This window comes from Macaca thibetana, chromosome 1 (assembly GCF_024542745.1).
Source record: "Macaca thibetana thibetana isolate TM-01 chromosome 1, ASM2454274v1, whole genome shotgun sequence".
Lineage (NCBI taxonomy): Eukaryota > Metazoa > Chordata > Mammalia > Primates > Cercopithecidae > Macaca > Macaca thibetana.
In genome coordinates, this window is record NC_065578.1 from 26,338,911 (window position 1) to 26,354,324 (window position 15,414).

Genomic DNA, 15,414 nt, shown 5'->3' on the forward strand with positions numbered 1-15,414 from the left:
AAATTCTAGCTGGGAGAAATAGTAATACAAAGTTTTTCCAAAAATGTAACATTACACAGTGGTAAGTCCTCAGAGAAAGAGCAGAGGAAGAAGGATAGGGAAGATGTGAGCAATTTTTAAATGAGGGTGCCCAGGAAAAGCCTCCCTGAGAGGTAACATTGGATTGGTCCAAAGTCAGACGGTTGGTAAGGAGTTGAGCTGGGATTTGAACCCACGTCCATTTGACTCCAAATCTCTCTTTCCTGGATGAGGGAGGGTGTTTCAGGAACAACCCAGAAACATCAAGCAAGGAAACTGGGACAAATCCCCAGGCTGGGGGAAGCAGGGGGTCTCCGGGTTAAACCCAGACCTCTGGAGGCACGGCACAGGGCAGGGCCTTGTTGCTGCCCCCACCATCATGCTCCTGAGGAGCCCTCCAAGGTCCAGAGGAGAGGGGCCAAGTGCCCGTCCTACGTTGGGTGAGGCTCAGCCCTTTGCTTCCCCAGCCCAGCTTCCAGCTCCAGGGCCCAAGAAGAGACCTGCTGCCATCCTTGTGTCTGGGAGGGCCTGTGTCAGGCCCCTGCACCGAGGGGCTTCCTCTGTCCCTCTGGGGGTGGCTGTGGGCTGGAGCTGAGGTGTTTCTGGCAGCCTGGATCTGGGGTCTCTGCCTTGGGTCCTGGGCCTACTTTGAGGGGTGTTTGACTCTGTCCCTCAGGTTGGGCCCTGTGTGTATGGTGGGGCTGGCTGGCTTTTCCCTCCTCTCAGAATTCTGCCGATCAGCTTAGCGCTTCTTCCCAGTACCTCCACTCCCTGCTTCCTCCAGGAAGCCTCCCTGCCTGAGCCCTTTTGTGGCTGTGAGAATGTGATCCATACAATATGACTTACTACACCTCCCCTGAGTAAACATGTATAGAGAAGTCTTCCCCCGTCCTCAGAATGGAGATGGGGCTGCATGTCCTTCTCCAGTTGAGGGTCCCCGAGAGAAGGGGTATCTGTCTCCTCAAACCGAAGGCTCCTGAAGGCAGATCTTTCTCTCTCCTCAGAACTAGGGGCTCCTGAATACAAAGTCATGTCTCCCCCGTCAGGCTGGGAACTTCTGAGAGCTGGGCTGTCTCCCCCCTCAGGCTGGGGGCCTCTTGAGAACAGGGTCATGTCTTTTGCCTCAGATTGAGGACCCCTGAGGGTAGGACTTTGTCTTACCCACTCAGACTGAGGCCTCCTGTGTCTCCTTCAAGCCTCAGAGTCCTCTGGTGCTCAGCCTGGAGCTGCTTAGCACCGCATGCTTGTGTGTGTGTGTGTATGTGTGCGTGCGCGCGTGCACGCGTTTGCTTGCGTGTCTCTCTGCCTCTGCCAGCTTTCCAATCCCCATGCCTGATCCCACCCAGCTACAGGGGTCCAGGAAGGTCAGCTGGGGTGTGACATGGCCCCCTGAATTGGGGTAGGCAAGGCTAGGGCCAAGAGCTCCACCTTCCTGCTGGGGTAGGCCCTGGGATGGGGCTGGAGCCCATCTCTCCTCCCCACCTCCCTTGGTCCTGTGTGGGTGTGTGGGGGCAGCCCTGAGTGCTGAGCCTCCGCAGGGGCCATGTCCGCCTCTCCTTGCAATAAGTGAGGAGACAGCAGCTATTAATATAAGATGAGTTCACAGGCTCACAGCTTCTGCAGGCTGGAAAACAGGCTCCTGGGGCTGGGGGCTGCGGCAAGGCTCGGCTGTCAGATTCCCTCCGGGAGCCTGGAGACCGCCGGTCCCACATCCCCCAGCTCCTTCCATGCTGAGACCTGAGGGCACAGACACACACTCATGTCACATGCAGGCACACATGTCTAGGCCCCTGGCTGTTCTGAGCACACACATGCAGACACACGTAGGTACACCCATACCTACACCAGCACACTAGCACACACACACTTGTTCAGATACATCATTGTACATGTGTACACTGACCATGTCAACTTTCTGTGCATGTTTAGTGCTGAAGCACACATATGCCCTTGCACACCCTTGTGTACAAGTGTGTGTACACAGACACAACAAACATGTATGCATACCTAAACCCATTAGCACATTCACACATACACACAACTGCACGTGTATATAATGTCCATAGTCATGTATACACATTTGCAAGCAGCACCAGATTCAAGGACTTGAATGCATGTGCACGCGCTTTCACACAGCGTACACACACTCGCACATGCTCCCTGCTGCTGGCAGTGCTCAGCAATCCTGAATTTACAGGCTGACCCTCGGTTTCCAGAACCAACCAGCTGGCTCAACCTCCGTTCCTTGTCTCCCCTCTCCCCTTGCCTCATGACAGGCAGCTCATGCTCCTGCCAACCCCAATGCCTGCCTTCAGCTTCCCGCCCCCCGGGGAGCCCCCGATCCATGATTAACCCCCTCGCTAATTGGCCACCAGCCCCTTGACTTTGCTGCAGGCCTTCTCAGGAGCTGGGAGCAAGAGGCTGCAAATTGGCCAAGCAGGATTGGTCTAGGGAATACTGTGCATATAGAGGATGAGGGTGGGGGCACTGCAAGCGCAGTGCCTGGGTGGAGCCAGGCAGTGCACCCCCTATTCCAGGGCTGGGCAGAACAGTGGCTTCCTATTCTCTTGGGAGGGTACTCCTATGATTCATTATCTACATAGTCACCTGAAGCCAGCCCTGCATGCACATTTACACACACTCACCAGCCATGTGTGCAGACATATTCCACCCCGCTCGGCACACTAACAGGTGAACATCTGCACATACCCAAGTACACTCAAAAATGTACCAAGTATGCATGCAAGCAAAATTTTACATGTTCATAGTCACCTGCCAGATATGCAGACATCATTTATATATTTACATCCAAACACACATGCAGTTGCATGTATATGGGCTCACAAACATACACATGCCCATGAAGGTCCTAAGTGTACTTGCAGGCATGCACCAACATCCAACTACTATCCACATTGTGATATATACATGTGGAGTCCAGATATGCATGCACATACATCCATGCACACAGCTCACATGTGTGTATATACCCTGATGAACAAGCTACCAAGTGGCCACATGCTAGGAAGAACGCTCTTTAGCTAGCCTCTGGCTTTACATAAAAGCTTGAGGTTTGCTCAGTCTACTAGTGGGGAGAGGGAGTGATGGAACCTACTCAAGTTCCAACCTGTCTCTTCCCAGCCTCCATGCTAAATACCTAAGCCTGGGACCTCCTCTGGGTTCCCCCTAAGCCTTCAGGCAGCCACAGGGACCCTGTCATGGTTCCAAGACAAAAGGCCAGAACTTCTGGCTTCCCTTGCAGTTTCAGTCTCCTTGGCTGTGGCTCAAGCCCACAAGGTGTTACTGCTCTCGTAGGCAGTCTAGGGCATTGGAAAAAGGAAGGTTTCTATTTCAAATGTCTGCTGCTAGCTTGCTGTGTGACTTCAGGCAAGTTGCTGTGGCTCTCTGTACCTTGTTTCCTCATCTATACAATAGAAACAAAAGGCGTTGTATTTGTAATATTTCCAAGACTCATACTCTGGGAGTGGCATCAGTTCCCAAGATGGTGCAAAGCCAGAGTGGAGGGGCTGCATACATCATCACAGTCAACTCTTTGTTGAATAGGTGAGGAAGCTGAGGCCCAAGGTGGGAGCTAGATCTGACCTCTGACTTCTCAGCCAGGAAGTCTGCTCCTTTTTAACGATGTGTGCAGTGTGAGCTCGTGTGTGCATACTGTGGACATGCATGGACAGCTTCTTTGGTAAAGGCAGGGAAGGCATCTAGGCAGGACCCCTTGCCCCCAAGTATTAACTGCTCTCCTTGTCATCAAGGGACTGGCAATTCTCCCATAAAAGATTCCTTTGGATGTGAAAGGCTTTTATTTATTTAACTTATTTTTTTGAGATGAAGTCTCACTCTGTTGCCTAGGCTGGAGCGTAGTGGCACAATCTCAGCTCACTGTAGCCTGCACCTCCTGGGTTCAAGCGATTATTGTACCCCGGCCTCCCGAGTAGCTGAGACTACAGGTGCACGCAACCACATCTGGCTCGTTTTTGTATTTTCAGTAGTGATGGAGTTTCACCATGTTGGCCAGGATAGTCTTGAACTCCTGACTTCAAGTGATCTGCCCGCCTTGGCCTCCCAAAGTGCTAGGATTACAGGTGTAGGCCACTGTGCCTGGTCCACAAAAGGCTTTTTGTCCTTAAGCTTCAAGAGCACCCTCTAACCACCCACACCTCCTGGGGCTGAGGAGCAGTTCAGGGGGAGCACCTGAAACTGCTCCCAGCCCCATGACCTAGGAGGGAACTAGTTAACTAGTCCAGAGCAGAACTTCCAGGAAACAGTGCCAGGTTGCCCTGGCCACTGGGCAGCCAGGAGGGGGCAGTGAGGAACTGGTGGAGGCAGCAAGTAGGGAGGACAGCTCCTGAGCAATGTGTGAGGGCTGCCTGCGATTATGGGTTCCTGTAATCATGTGCTGGTTTGTGTCCTTGTGTAAATGACAGGGATCTGCGCACAATATGTACACTGGTCCTCATGTGTGCCCACTCGTGTGGCTCTATGAAGCCCCAGCCCATACCCAGGGAATCCACTTTGTTCTTAGGCAGCCAAGGGTGCAGACACTTCTGCTCTAACAGTCTGGGATAGGCAGGCCCTCAGCCAAGCTCACTGTATTTCAAAGCAAGAGCAAAAATGACCATCACCATTTACTGCCCTTATAAAAGTGGGCACCAGGGAGTGGGGCAGGTTAAGAATGGAAACCTTTAACAGGCTCCCTACGACGTTAAAGCCCTCAATGATTTTGGATGGAGACTCTTAAGCTGTTTCAGTTGCATGGTAAACACAGCATTGGGCTCTGGCTAGAGCGGGGCCTGTGTTTGAACCACGTTCTGTTCCTGGCCAGCTGTGATCTCAGGCAACTGTGAACCTGTTTCTCTCCTGTGTAAAATGGGGGACCCTTGCCTCTTAAGAATGAAATAAAAGATATGCCGTCTTTGGCAGGTAGTGGGCGCTCAATAAATGCTTATTCTTCTTAGGATCAGCCCAAGGAGGTGAAGAGACTTGCACAGGGTCACAGCTCCCGAGTGGCAGGGCCAGAATTCAAGCTCAGGCCTCTTTCTTCCCAGAGCCACATTCCTTCCCTCCAATTCCCTAGCAAGGGCGGCTCCCGAACCACCATTTTGTCTTCTGCCAGGGCGGGCGTCTGGCTGCCTGTCAGTCACCGGCCTTGGGAAGCCAAGTGCTGACTAAACACAGGCCTGAGCAGACGGGTGGAGGGAAGGGGCTTTGCAGGGGCGAACTGGCTCCGCGGCCCCCTTCTCTGCACCACCACCTCCAGCGATGAGCTCAGAGCGGCTGGCGCAGCAGTTGCTGACAATTCAAAACTTCTGCCCCCTCTCCTGGGACGCCAGTGGGTGACTCTCCGAACAGCAGGCGTGACCCGCAGAGTCACCAACTCTGCTCCCGCCCCTCTCCCGGGGGCCACTACACTGTGTCTGCTGGGTCCGGAACTGGGTGTCTGCTCATAAATTACCCCCAGGGACAGTTACCCGCAGCAGCTGTGCTTGGAACAACCGTTGCTTCCTGGGTAGGTCATTTTTTGGGTCAGAATACAAACCCAGCCCCCTCGCCTTCCTCAGGCAGAAGGGGCATGCAGCAGCCTAAACCTTTTATCGAATTCCATTGTAAATCGTTCTATTTAAGGTAAGTTGCTTGGGTCTGAAAGGCAGACAAGATGCCGGCCAGATGTTGGGCGCAGCATCAGCATTCAGCCTGTACTCCTCTCCTGCTTGATGCAAACAGTTGCCAGCAGATTGTCTCCTGCGGCCCCAGCACACCCCCTTTCTCATGGTGAGAAGGGGACTGGGTATCTGGGCCTGCAGGCCCTCCAACCTGGGTCTCCTCCTAAATTGAAATGGTTTCCAGCCTTCTGCACATGGTGCACTTTCTGCACCCAAAAGCCTCCTGCCCTTCAGGCCCACCCACACTGGAGCCCCCTCCTGAGCTCTGGCCACCACCTGTGACTATTAGTATCACTTCCTTCTAATCTCTTGTCCCATTAAAACAATACCACAAACACCAGAGGTGGCTGAGTGGCTACAAAGACTTTATCAAATTATTTAAAATGTTGGCATTTAAGTATTCATGTGTATCCAGTTACATGGAACCTTCAGGTCAATGGGGCGCAAAGGTGGTATACACACGATGAGCCTGGCAGGGAAGCAAGTAAGACCAGGCTTGGAGCTACAGGGCTTTAAAAAAATTGGATGTCTTTCTGAGGGTCTGAGAAGAACAGGGCAGAATAGGAAAGGGTCACTTTAGGGGTCTGGCTTAACCCACTGCCCAGATCTCCAACTGAAGAACTCCTTTCCCATCCTCAAGGGAAGAGGGCCTGTTTTCAAACAGCGTCCCTACTACACATACACGCATTCCCTAAAATCTTGATGTGGCAAACACACCCAAGAACCCACTGGAATACGTCCTTATAAATATGTTTGTATCAGAGAAAACAAGGCACTTCGGGAGCATTATGGCTTACTCTACTACATGTACATCATTCTAGACAGAAAGTAAAACTTGGTTAGTTCCTCAAGTGAATTAACTGAAGAAACTTAATACAATAACAAAATTGTTCCCTAACCCACACTGAGGCACGGTTAAAGTGAACCCACACTGAGGCACAGTTAAAGTGAACACGGCAGGAGGCACACAATGAGGCACATCTCTGTGCGACACCTGGTCCCAGGTCAGCTGGACCCCAGCAGGGCTCAAAGCCTGATGCCTCCAGGAAGCCTGACATCTCTCATGAGCAAAGCCCCCTGGCCTTGGAGCACTGGCTCCCTCCCTCCCCATGCCCTGAGGTCAGGTGAGGGGCCACAGTGGGAGGTAGTCCTAGAGCAGAGCTGGGACACGGTGGGAATGCTTAAGCAGGGTCACCAAAACCACAGAGACCTCAATCTGTCCAAGTTGGCGCTGCAGAGTCGGAGGATCGGCGCCACGGGAAGAGATTTCACATTAGCCCTGACAACACCGCCTCGGCTATGCAGTGACATTGGCCAGGGTCGTTTCTGAGGGCGCTCGAGCTTCCACTAGAGGCGAGCTGGAGCCTGGGCCGGCTGCTCTGAGCCTCCAAGGGCTGGCTGAGCCCGCCTCCTCCCCCGAGCTGCTCCTTTGGAATGTACCCATCTCACAACCAAGGCAAAGCCACAAGTCGCTTCTGACACTATTGGAAGCTGGGCCCCAGGGCCACAGGAATGGGGGCAGGTCCCCTGGGCGGGGTGAACCAGGAAGGGAGGAAACTCCTTGGCTTCAGCGCTTAGGAGTCCTTATGGTCCATTGTTCCGTACTCTCACTAGCTTAGGCCCAGATTAAATCATCACTAAACTTTGCATTCTGTGTTACGTGAGTCCAAAAACAGGATTACCTGCATTGGGTCCTTTATCATCTTAAAGGGCTCTGGGTCTAAAGAAGCCATTTTTTTTTTTTTTTTTTTTTTTGGTGCATATGCATAAGTGGAGCCCAGAGGGCCTCTCAGCTCACTGGGTCCCCGGCCCCCCGAGTTGAGGAGGCTTCGCAATGCCGGCTGCTACAAAGTGCCGAGCTTGGCTGCATAGATTTTAATGAGAGCGTCAGGCAGAGCTGTGCTGTTGCTCTCCGGGACTTGCAGATCATTACCAAACCAGCTGTAGGATGAGAACACAGCACATCGAAACCCTAGGAGGTCACTGAGCTAATGATCTAATCCTACCTTCCACAGGCAGTGCCCCTCCCCACCTCCTCCTGCCCCCAGTCCTTTCCACGATGGACTCAGTCCATTCCAGAAGGCAGGCCAACACCGCCCCCTTCAAGGTCAGAGCAGAATGACAGTGAGTGGCTCTAGCTCTCCCTTTTCCGGAAAGGAGGAGGATGGGGGTAATTCAGTCAAAGCCATTAGGTCCAAACCCTGGCCTGGCCAGGCCCCAGGTCTCCTATTTGGGAGAACCACTGCCCTCTGCCTGCCTCTCTAGCTACTGCTGGGCTGTGGCCCAGACGCCTTCAACGGCCATTTTAGGGTTCTGATGAAAGCGCCTTCGGCTTCTAAGGTGCAGGCTGGGAAACAAGGTGGGGGTCCACATAGCCTGGTGTCTCAGCATGGAGCTTGGTGCCAAGTCCTGTGCCAGAGACACCTGATCTGGAGAGAGGGAAGAGGGCACACTTGGGAGTGGCCACGGCAGGAGTGCATCCTGGCCCCTACAGGCTCAGTCCCCACACCCTGAGCTCCAGGAAAGAAAGCAGAGGGGAAGCGGCCAGCAAGGGCACAGAAGCAGAACCCATGACTACACTCTCCCCTCAAGCCAGAGGGCTTTACGAGGGCTTTGGCAATTACTACGACTATTTGCTGTGCTGGGTAGGGACAGATCCTGTTTCTCTTTGTTTCAGGGCTCTGAAAGCCGGAGAAGCCAGCAGAAGCCGATTTCAGCATACGAGGCTACACAATAGTTAGGGCAGAAGAGAAGAAGCCTCACTGTTGGCTAGAGCTGACCAGTTTTTTTCTGAATAATAGCACCTGTGTATTAGCTCTGGGAAAAGCAGGGAGGGAGGCAGGGAGGGAGGGAGCTTCACCATGTGCAGTGAGGGGAGCTGGAAACAGGACCTGGAGCCCCTCTGCCTTTCAGCCTACTTCACGGCTGCCAGGTCCCCCAAGGCAGGTACCGGCACGGCTGGCAGCCTGAGGAACTGAAGTTTCCACAGTTGGCAGAATCTTTGTTTAAATTGGGGAAATAAAAGGGGGAGGAGTTGCAGAGGAATTGAAAACAGCACCTGTCACAGCTGCCTATCCCCCTCCTTCTCTCACTACTTCTGGTCCCCCAAAAGGGCTGGTCCCAAGGCTGTGTGGTTGGTTGGTGACAGAAAAGGGGCAACAAAGAATGACAAGAGAGGTTATGAAGGTTTGAGCAGCACTGACAGGGCTGGCACAGACCCTGAGCCCTCCTACTGGGACCCCAACCTATGGTGAGGTCTGGAGTAGCAATACAGCCGAGAAAGCTCTGCCCAGACTCCAGTAGGTGCCCATTCTTTGGTCCCAGAAAGCACGGGTGACTTGGAATCAGGAACTCTGGGCTCTAGCTATGTCACTATCCAATTGTGTGACCTTGAGCAAGTCACTTCCCATCTCTAGGCCTCAGCACCCTTAAAGGGTGGGACCCATGGGGCTCCACTGTTCTTCCAGTCCTGCAGCTCCAAGTCTTCAGGCTTTGCTCCTGACAGCCAGAAGAGGCCCCTGTTCTCATGTGTCAGGGACAGTTTGGTCATGGATACTAGAGGTTAAAACTGGGCTGTGTTGCCTGAAGGCATCTAGAGGTGGTGGTGGTGCATCCTGAACACCATACTCACCAAAGGGATCCTGGGAGGGAGGCAACAACTCCAGCCTACAGAAAGGCATCATTTTTGGGCAGAGGAGGTGAGACATTCTTTAGAGGCTTGATGCCTTCTGGAATAAAGGGCATCCCAGGCATAAGAGATCGTTTAGCACAAGGCAGGCCCACCCTGCTGATTAGGGCAAAGGGTGAGGCAGTCTGGCCGTTGGAGCCTTCGGCCTGCTCTGCCCTTTCAGGGCACAGGAAAGGGGCCAGCTGTGTCCATTCAGGCCACTCCCCCTGCTTTAGAACCAGAGAGTGGCTGGCATTATTTGAAGTGGCTGAGGGCACGGGTTTTAGAAGACTGTAGTTGAATATGGCTCCTAAGGGAAGGCCCCATCTCCAACGGAAACCTGATCAAAGGAATCTGCTTTGGGATTTCTCCTTCCCTTCAATATGCAACAGGCACTTGAAGGAAAGAGGGAACATCCCAGCTACTGAACTTCAGGAGCCCCAAAGGGCCTGACAATGGGGAGAGGAAATACATGTTGATTTGGAGGAAGCACTTGGATATATCTTTGGTTGCTTCAGGGAAAGCTTTGGCCCCTTAAAATTACTTTTTTCCTCCCCTTTCTCCCCTACGGATCTGTTGGGGTTGGCATCAAAGAAGGCAGGTAGGAAGGAAAGAAAAAGAAGGTGGACAGCAGGCAGAAAGCATTAATCCGACCAGTCGTCCTCATCAAATTCAGAGGAATCATCTTCTGAGTCACTGTACTCAACAGCAATGCGACGAGACAAGATGGTGGCCACGTCATTGCCCACGACATCCCGCTTCTCTTGTTCCCGCTGCTCCTCAACCCTGCGCAGCTGAAAACCTGGTGGCAAAGAGACAGAGGGGTGAGGAAGGCGTGTCCTCAGCCTTGGAATCCATCTGGAACTGGGTAAGGGGGAGTGGCCACCAGTGGGTAAGGGGTATTGCAAAGGACAGAGAAAAAGAAGGTTGTTATGGAAAAGCAGAAGATGAGTGTATGAAACTGGTGAGGTGTGTCTGAAAGGCAGCCTGCTGTCCTTTCTGGTTTACACACTTTCAGGCTGGTAAGGACTTCTCATGAGGCTTTGAAGTGGGGAGCAGGCACCACATTCCATCCAGCAGATCCTCAGCCTGCCCAATTCCATCAATTATAATGGGGCTCAGCTGCCATAGACTGTCCTCTCTAGACTAGAAGTTTTTTGAGGATCGCAAACAGAACAAACCACGATAACCCATTGGGACCACACCTGGCCCCTTGATAGAACAAATGCTCCAATGTTCCAGGAGGGTGAAATGATGAAGCGGGAGGGGAGGGGAGGGGAGGGAAGAGGAGAAAAGAGGAGAAAAGAGGAGATAAAAGAAAATGGGAGAAAAAAGGGGTGAGAAAGAGGGCAGGGGGCAAGGAAGGAAGACACAAAAGGCAGAGCAGTGAAGAAGGCTGGGGGTTGCTGAGTCCAGTTGAACAAAGGCCCACTAGGACAGTGATTCTTGTTTTTTTCGAAGGCACAAAACCCTTCAGAGAAACTGATGAAAAATGGGGATCTTTTCCCAAGAAAAAAAATGCATGCAAACACGCATAAGCATACATTTCCAAGGACTTCAAAGATCCCAGCTTAAGAATCCTTTACTGCCGGGCGCGGTGGCTCACGCCTGTAATCCCAGCACTTTGGGAGGCCGAGGCAGGCGGATCATGAAGTCAGGAGATCAAGACCATCCTGGCTAACACGGTGAAACCCCGTCTCTACTAAAAATACAAAAAATTAGCCGGGCGTGGTGGTGTGCGCCTGTAGTCCCAGCTACTTGGAGGCTGAGGCAGGAGAATGGCGTGAACCTGGGAGGCGGAGCTTGCAGTGCGCCAAGATCGCACCACTGACTGCACTCCGAGTGAGACTCCATCTCAAACAAAAAAAAAAAAAAAAGAAAAGAATCCTTTACTTTTAAACCAAGGTGGAAAGAAATCTAAATCTCCATATTTTCAGGGTGAAGCCTTTTCTCAGGCTGCTCCCAGACCTAATGTCCCAATCTCTCCCCACCCAATGAAAGTTGTTTCCTGGGAAGGGCAAAGGGACCCCTTCACCCACCCCCCAATCAATCATCCCAGCTTCAGAAAGACAAGGCTCCACAGTCCCAGACCCACCACTGAAATTTACCTTGACGGATGGCTGAAAGCAGGTCGCTACGGGCATCACTCACAGCAGGCAAGGAGGACTTGGGCTTGGTGGTATCAGAAAGCGGTGGTGGTACAGCAGGCTGGCCATCTGCACCAGTGAAAGGGGGAGGAGGGGGCCCCGGAGGAGGAGGAGGAGGAGGGGGAGGAGGAGGTGCTCCTCCTGTTGGCTGAGACAAGGGAGGTGGTGGCAGAGTTGGGTAGTCAGTTGCCGGTGGTGGAGGAGGAGGTGGAGGGGCAGCAAAATCAGGGTGAGGTGGGAAACATGGGGGTGAGGGTGGTGGAGGCGTCCCTGGAGACCCAAATCCTACAGGTGGTGGTGGAGATGGGATGCCTATCATTGGAGGCGGAGGTGGCGGAGGGGCAGGTGGTGGAGCAAACCCAGGTTTAGGACCTGCTGGAGAGCCTAGAGGAGGAGCTGGTGGTGGATGGCTTGGGCTGACCACACTGGATCTTTTGGGTCCAGCCAAACCAGATCCTCTTTGGTTGTCCACTGGGTAACTAAAAGGCCAAAGAAAAAACACTCACCATCACCCTTAGAATGCAAACACCTACCTACAGTTAGCCTTGTCTATAAGCCGAGGTTTATCTTGGTTGACTATACCATTTCACTTTGGCTTAAACAGAAAGAAAAACCTACAGATGGTCAGAACAGACAAATAATGAAATAAGCAGCCTTGTAAGGTAATGAGCTTCCCACCAGTAGAGGAGGATAGCCAGATTGAGTAAAACTACCTGAAAGAAGTGGACTTGAGATTCCTCTATCAGGTAAGGGCTAGCTGAGACATCTCTCAGACCCTTCTGCCTTTCCAGCTCTAAGGGGAAGGCACCCTCCCTCCCTTTCTCTAAGAAGGATGGTCCATGGCAGTTGCTAATTTAATCCTGGAGCCAGGTTAAGGGTGCATGCAAGAAAGAACTGGAATAAAAATTCAAACACCACCCACACACTAGGCTCTGTTTCTCAGGCTATTAACATTCACCAGCATTGGAAAGGGCAGGAAACCCAAGCCAGGCTGACCACACCTGAGTGGGATATAGATTTAGGTGAATGCATCTTCAGTGCTCATGTGGGAAAATCTTGAGAGAGAATGAATCTCAATCTGAGAATCCGCAGAGATGGGAAATGAATGTGCCACCAGACTCTTGACCCAGGCCTGAAAGAGGATTACGGCTACACCTCTCCTGGGATCAGATTTGCTTGGCTGCAGCTGCAAGGTCTCAGGCCATGTGTGAAGCAGAAGGTTTTCTTTTTCCACCTTTGTATCTGCCCTGCACTAACAGCTACGCCTTAGAAAAGCAGCCATTTTGGAATTTTCCACAGACCTTCCAGTCTTAGCTGCATCTGACAGGGCCACCAGCAGGAAGTGATTTGGGAAGCAGGAGATTTGGGATTAATGGTTTCTAGGGCCAAGAAGAACGAGGGGAGAGGAGGAGGGCAGCACTGCTTTAGGTCTGCATCTGAGGGGTCCTCAACATATTCAATCTCTAATTAAGCAGTATCCAAGGAGAAAAGTGCATCTTTCAAAGCTCTCATTTATCAGGCATTAGAAGGGACAAAAGTAACGGAGAAAACAGTGCAATCTGAACAATTCTCAGATCTCTTTTCAGTCATTACTGCCTAACACTTCCATTGTACACCTCTGCCAGGGACACTGACAAATATAAAAATGGACGAATTTGGAGTTTCATCCCCCTTTTCCCTTTGTTTCATTGTTTCTGGAGATTCAACATAGCAGTGAAACTAACCAGCACTAAGAGAGGAAGTGACTCTATGCTAGGTTCCTAGACAACTGGGCAAGGTATCTGCTAACTATTTCCTGAAGAGCGGATTGTAACACTTCATTTCATGATGAGTTAAAGTTAAGGAAAAGGCCTGTGCGGCAGAGTGGCTCATGCCTGTAATCCCAGTCCTCTGGGAGGCCGAGACGGGCAGATCATGAGGTCAGGAAATCAAGACCATCCTGGCTAACACAGTGAAACCCCATCTCTACTAAAAATACAAACAATTAGCTGGGCGTGGTGGCGGGCGCCTGTAGTCTCAGCTACTCGCGAGGCTGAGACAGGAGAATGGCATGAATTCGGGAGGCGCAGCTTACAGTGAGCCAAGATCACGCCACTGTACTCTAGCCTGGGTGACAGAGACTCTGTCTCAAATAAATAAATAGGGAGGCCGAGACGGGCGGATCACGAGGTCAGGAGATCGAGACCATCCTGGCTAACCCAGTGAAACCCCGTCTCTACTAAAAAAATACAAAAAAAAAAAAAACTAGCCTGACAAGGTGGTGGGCGTTTGTAGTCCCAGCTACTCGGGAGGCTGAGGCAGGAGAATGGCGTAAACCCGGGAGGCGGAGCTTGCAGTGAGCTGAGATCTGGTCACTGCACTCCAGCCTGGGCGACAGAGCAAGACTCCGTCTCAAAAAAATAAAATAAATAAATAAATAAATGAATAAAGTTAAGGAAAAAACAAGAAAGAAGGTGGTAACTTCTATTTGTTTGGGTCTAGGCTAAACAGGAGTAGTTAAGAATATAGGTTCTGGAGTCCAACTGACCAATCATGGCTCTGCCCTTACTGGCTGTGACCTTTGGGTCATTTCATTGACTCCCCCTGTGCCTCAGTTTACTCATTATAACATGAGAATAACAGTACCTATCTCAAAAGAGGACTCCAATGGGAATGAAGCAACATATATATAGAGTGTTAATTATTTCTATGATCTAGACAGTCTTGTTTGAAGTTATTTTAGTGATCCTGACCTAGGGTTTTAACTCTTTTTTTTTTTTTTTTGGTCTTGCTCTGTCACTCAGGCTGGAGTGCAGTGGCATGATCATGGCTCACTGCAGCCTTCACCTCCCAGGCTCAAGCGATCCTCCTACCTCAGTCTCCTGAGTAGATGGGACCACAGGCGTGTGCCACCAAGCCTGGCTAATTTTTTTGGTTTTTAGTAGGGATGAGGTCTTGCTATGTTAACCAGGCTGGTCTTGAACTTTTGGCCTCAAGAGATCCTCCCACCTTGGCCTCCCAAAATGCTGGGATTACAGGCATGAGCCACTGCTCTTGGTCCATCCTTTTGTTCTTGAGTGTATAACCACCGACAGTGGATGGAGTAGGTACCACCATTTACCTGAATTCTGCTGGTGGAGGAGGCAAGTTGTCCTCGGAGAAGGAAGGAGAAGGTGAAGAAGCAGAGTCTGACTGTGGTGGTGGCGGATAGCTACTTGCATCCACGTTTTCAACACAGCCAATGCTGCCATTCTGGTACACCAAGGTGGGTGGATACCTGTCAATGAACCGAATGCCAAAAACTGTCATTTAAAGAGCCTGAGTGGGTTTTTTCTTCTTAAAAGGTACTACAAAAATGCATTTGATACAAAAGCTATTAGGGAGAAATAAAATAGGTATATTTCCCACATATTTTCTGTTACACTGAAATTTTATTTTAAGACTAAATATTCTATTGTCAAATATATCCCAGATATTTCTGCTGAATTGTTTGTAGTAACAGGATTCAACCCAGATTATCAAAACTGCTCCTTGCCCAGTGTTGGCCTTGTCAAGCCCAGCAGTTCTTTTAAATTATCTCCCCAGTGTCAGGTGCAGATATACCTGAATCCCAAAGTCCTGTGGCAAAGGGTGAAGCCAAATCCCAGAGGCTAGTGAGCTGCAAACACGTGACTGGCACACAGCCTGATTTTGAGGTCAGCAAGCCTCTGGAAAGCTGGAAGGCCAAGGAGGCACTGGATTGCAAAATCAAGCTCAGGATGAATGCAGGGTGCTATGTGGTAGTAAATGTGGTCTTTCTGCCAGGTCTCTTATCAAACAAAATGAGCTGACGATTAAAGTAGGGTGCTAGGGCTTGCCTCATGAAAACCTGTCCCTCAGTGCACTGGGCCTTGGGTGAATTTGTTCTGGGTGAACAACAACAAAA

The 15,414-nt window shown here is 51.3% G+C and overlaps 2 protein-coding genes across 6 annotated transcripts in view; both read right to left on the reverse strand.

Annotated features, from left to right (window-relative positions):
- The window catches only part of FCN3 (ficolin 3), a 176,512-nt gene that overhangs the window by 28,178 nt on the left and 132,920 nt on the right, over positions 1-15,414 (reverse strand). The window lies entirely within an intron of this gene.
- Positions 6,045-15,414, reverse strand: part of WASF2 (WASP family member 2) — a 93,133-nt gene continuing 83,763 nt past the window's right edge. For all 5 annotated transcript variants that reach the window (XM_050795355.1, XM_050795372.1, XM_050795385.1 and 2 more), the window contains exons 7-9: positions 14,611-14,766; positions 11,472-11,989; positions 6,045-10,165 (exon numbers count right to left, since the gene is read on the reverse strand). In XM_050795355.1, coding sequence (XP_050651312.1) covers positions 10,008-10,165; positions 11,472-11,989; positions 14,611-14,766 — 832 coding nt within the window. In that variant the 3' untranslated portion in view covers positions 6,045-10,007. The remainder of the gene's footprint in view (positions 10,166-11,471; positions 11,990-14,610; positions 14,767-15,414) is intronic.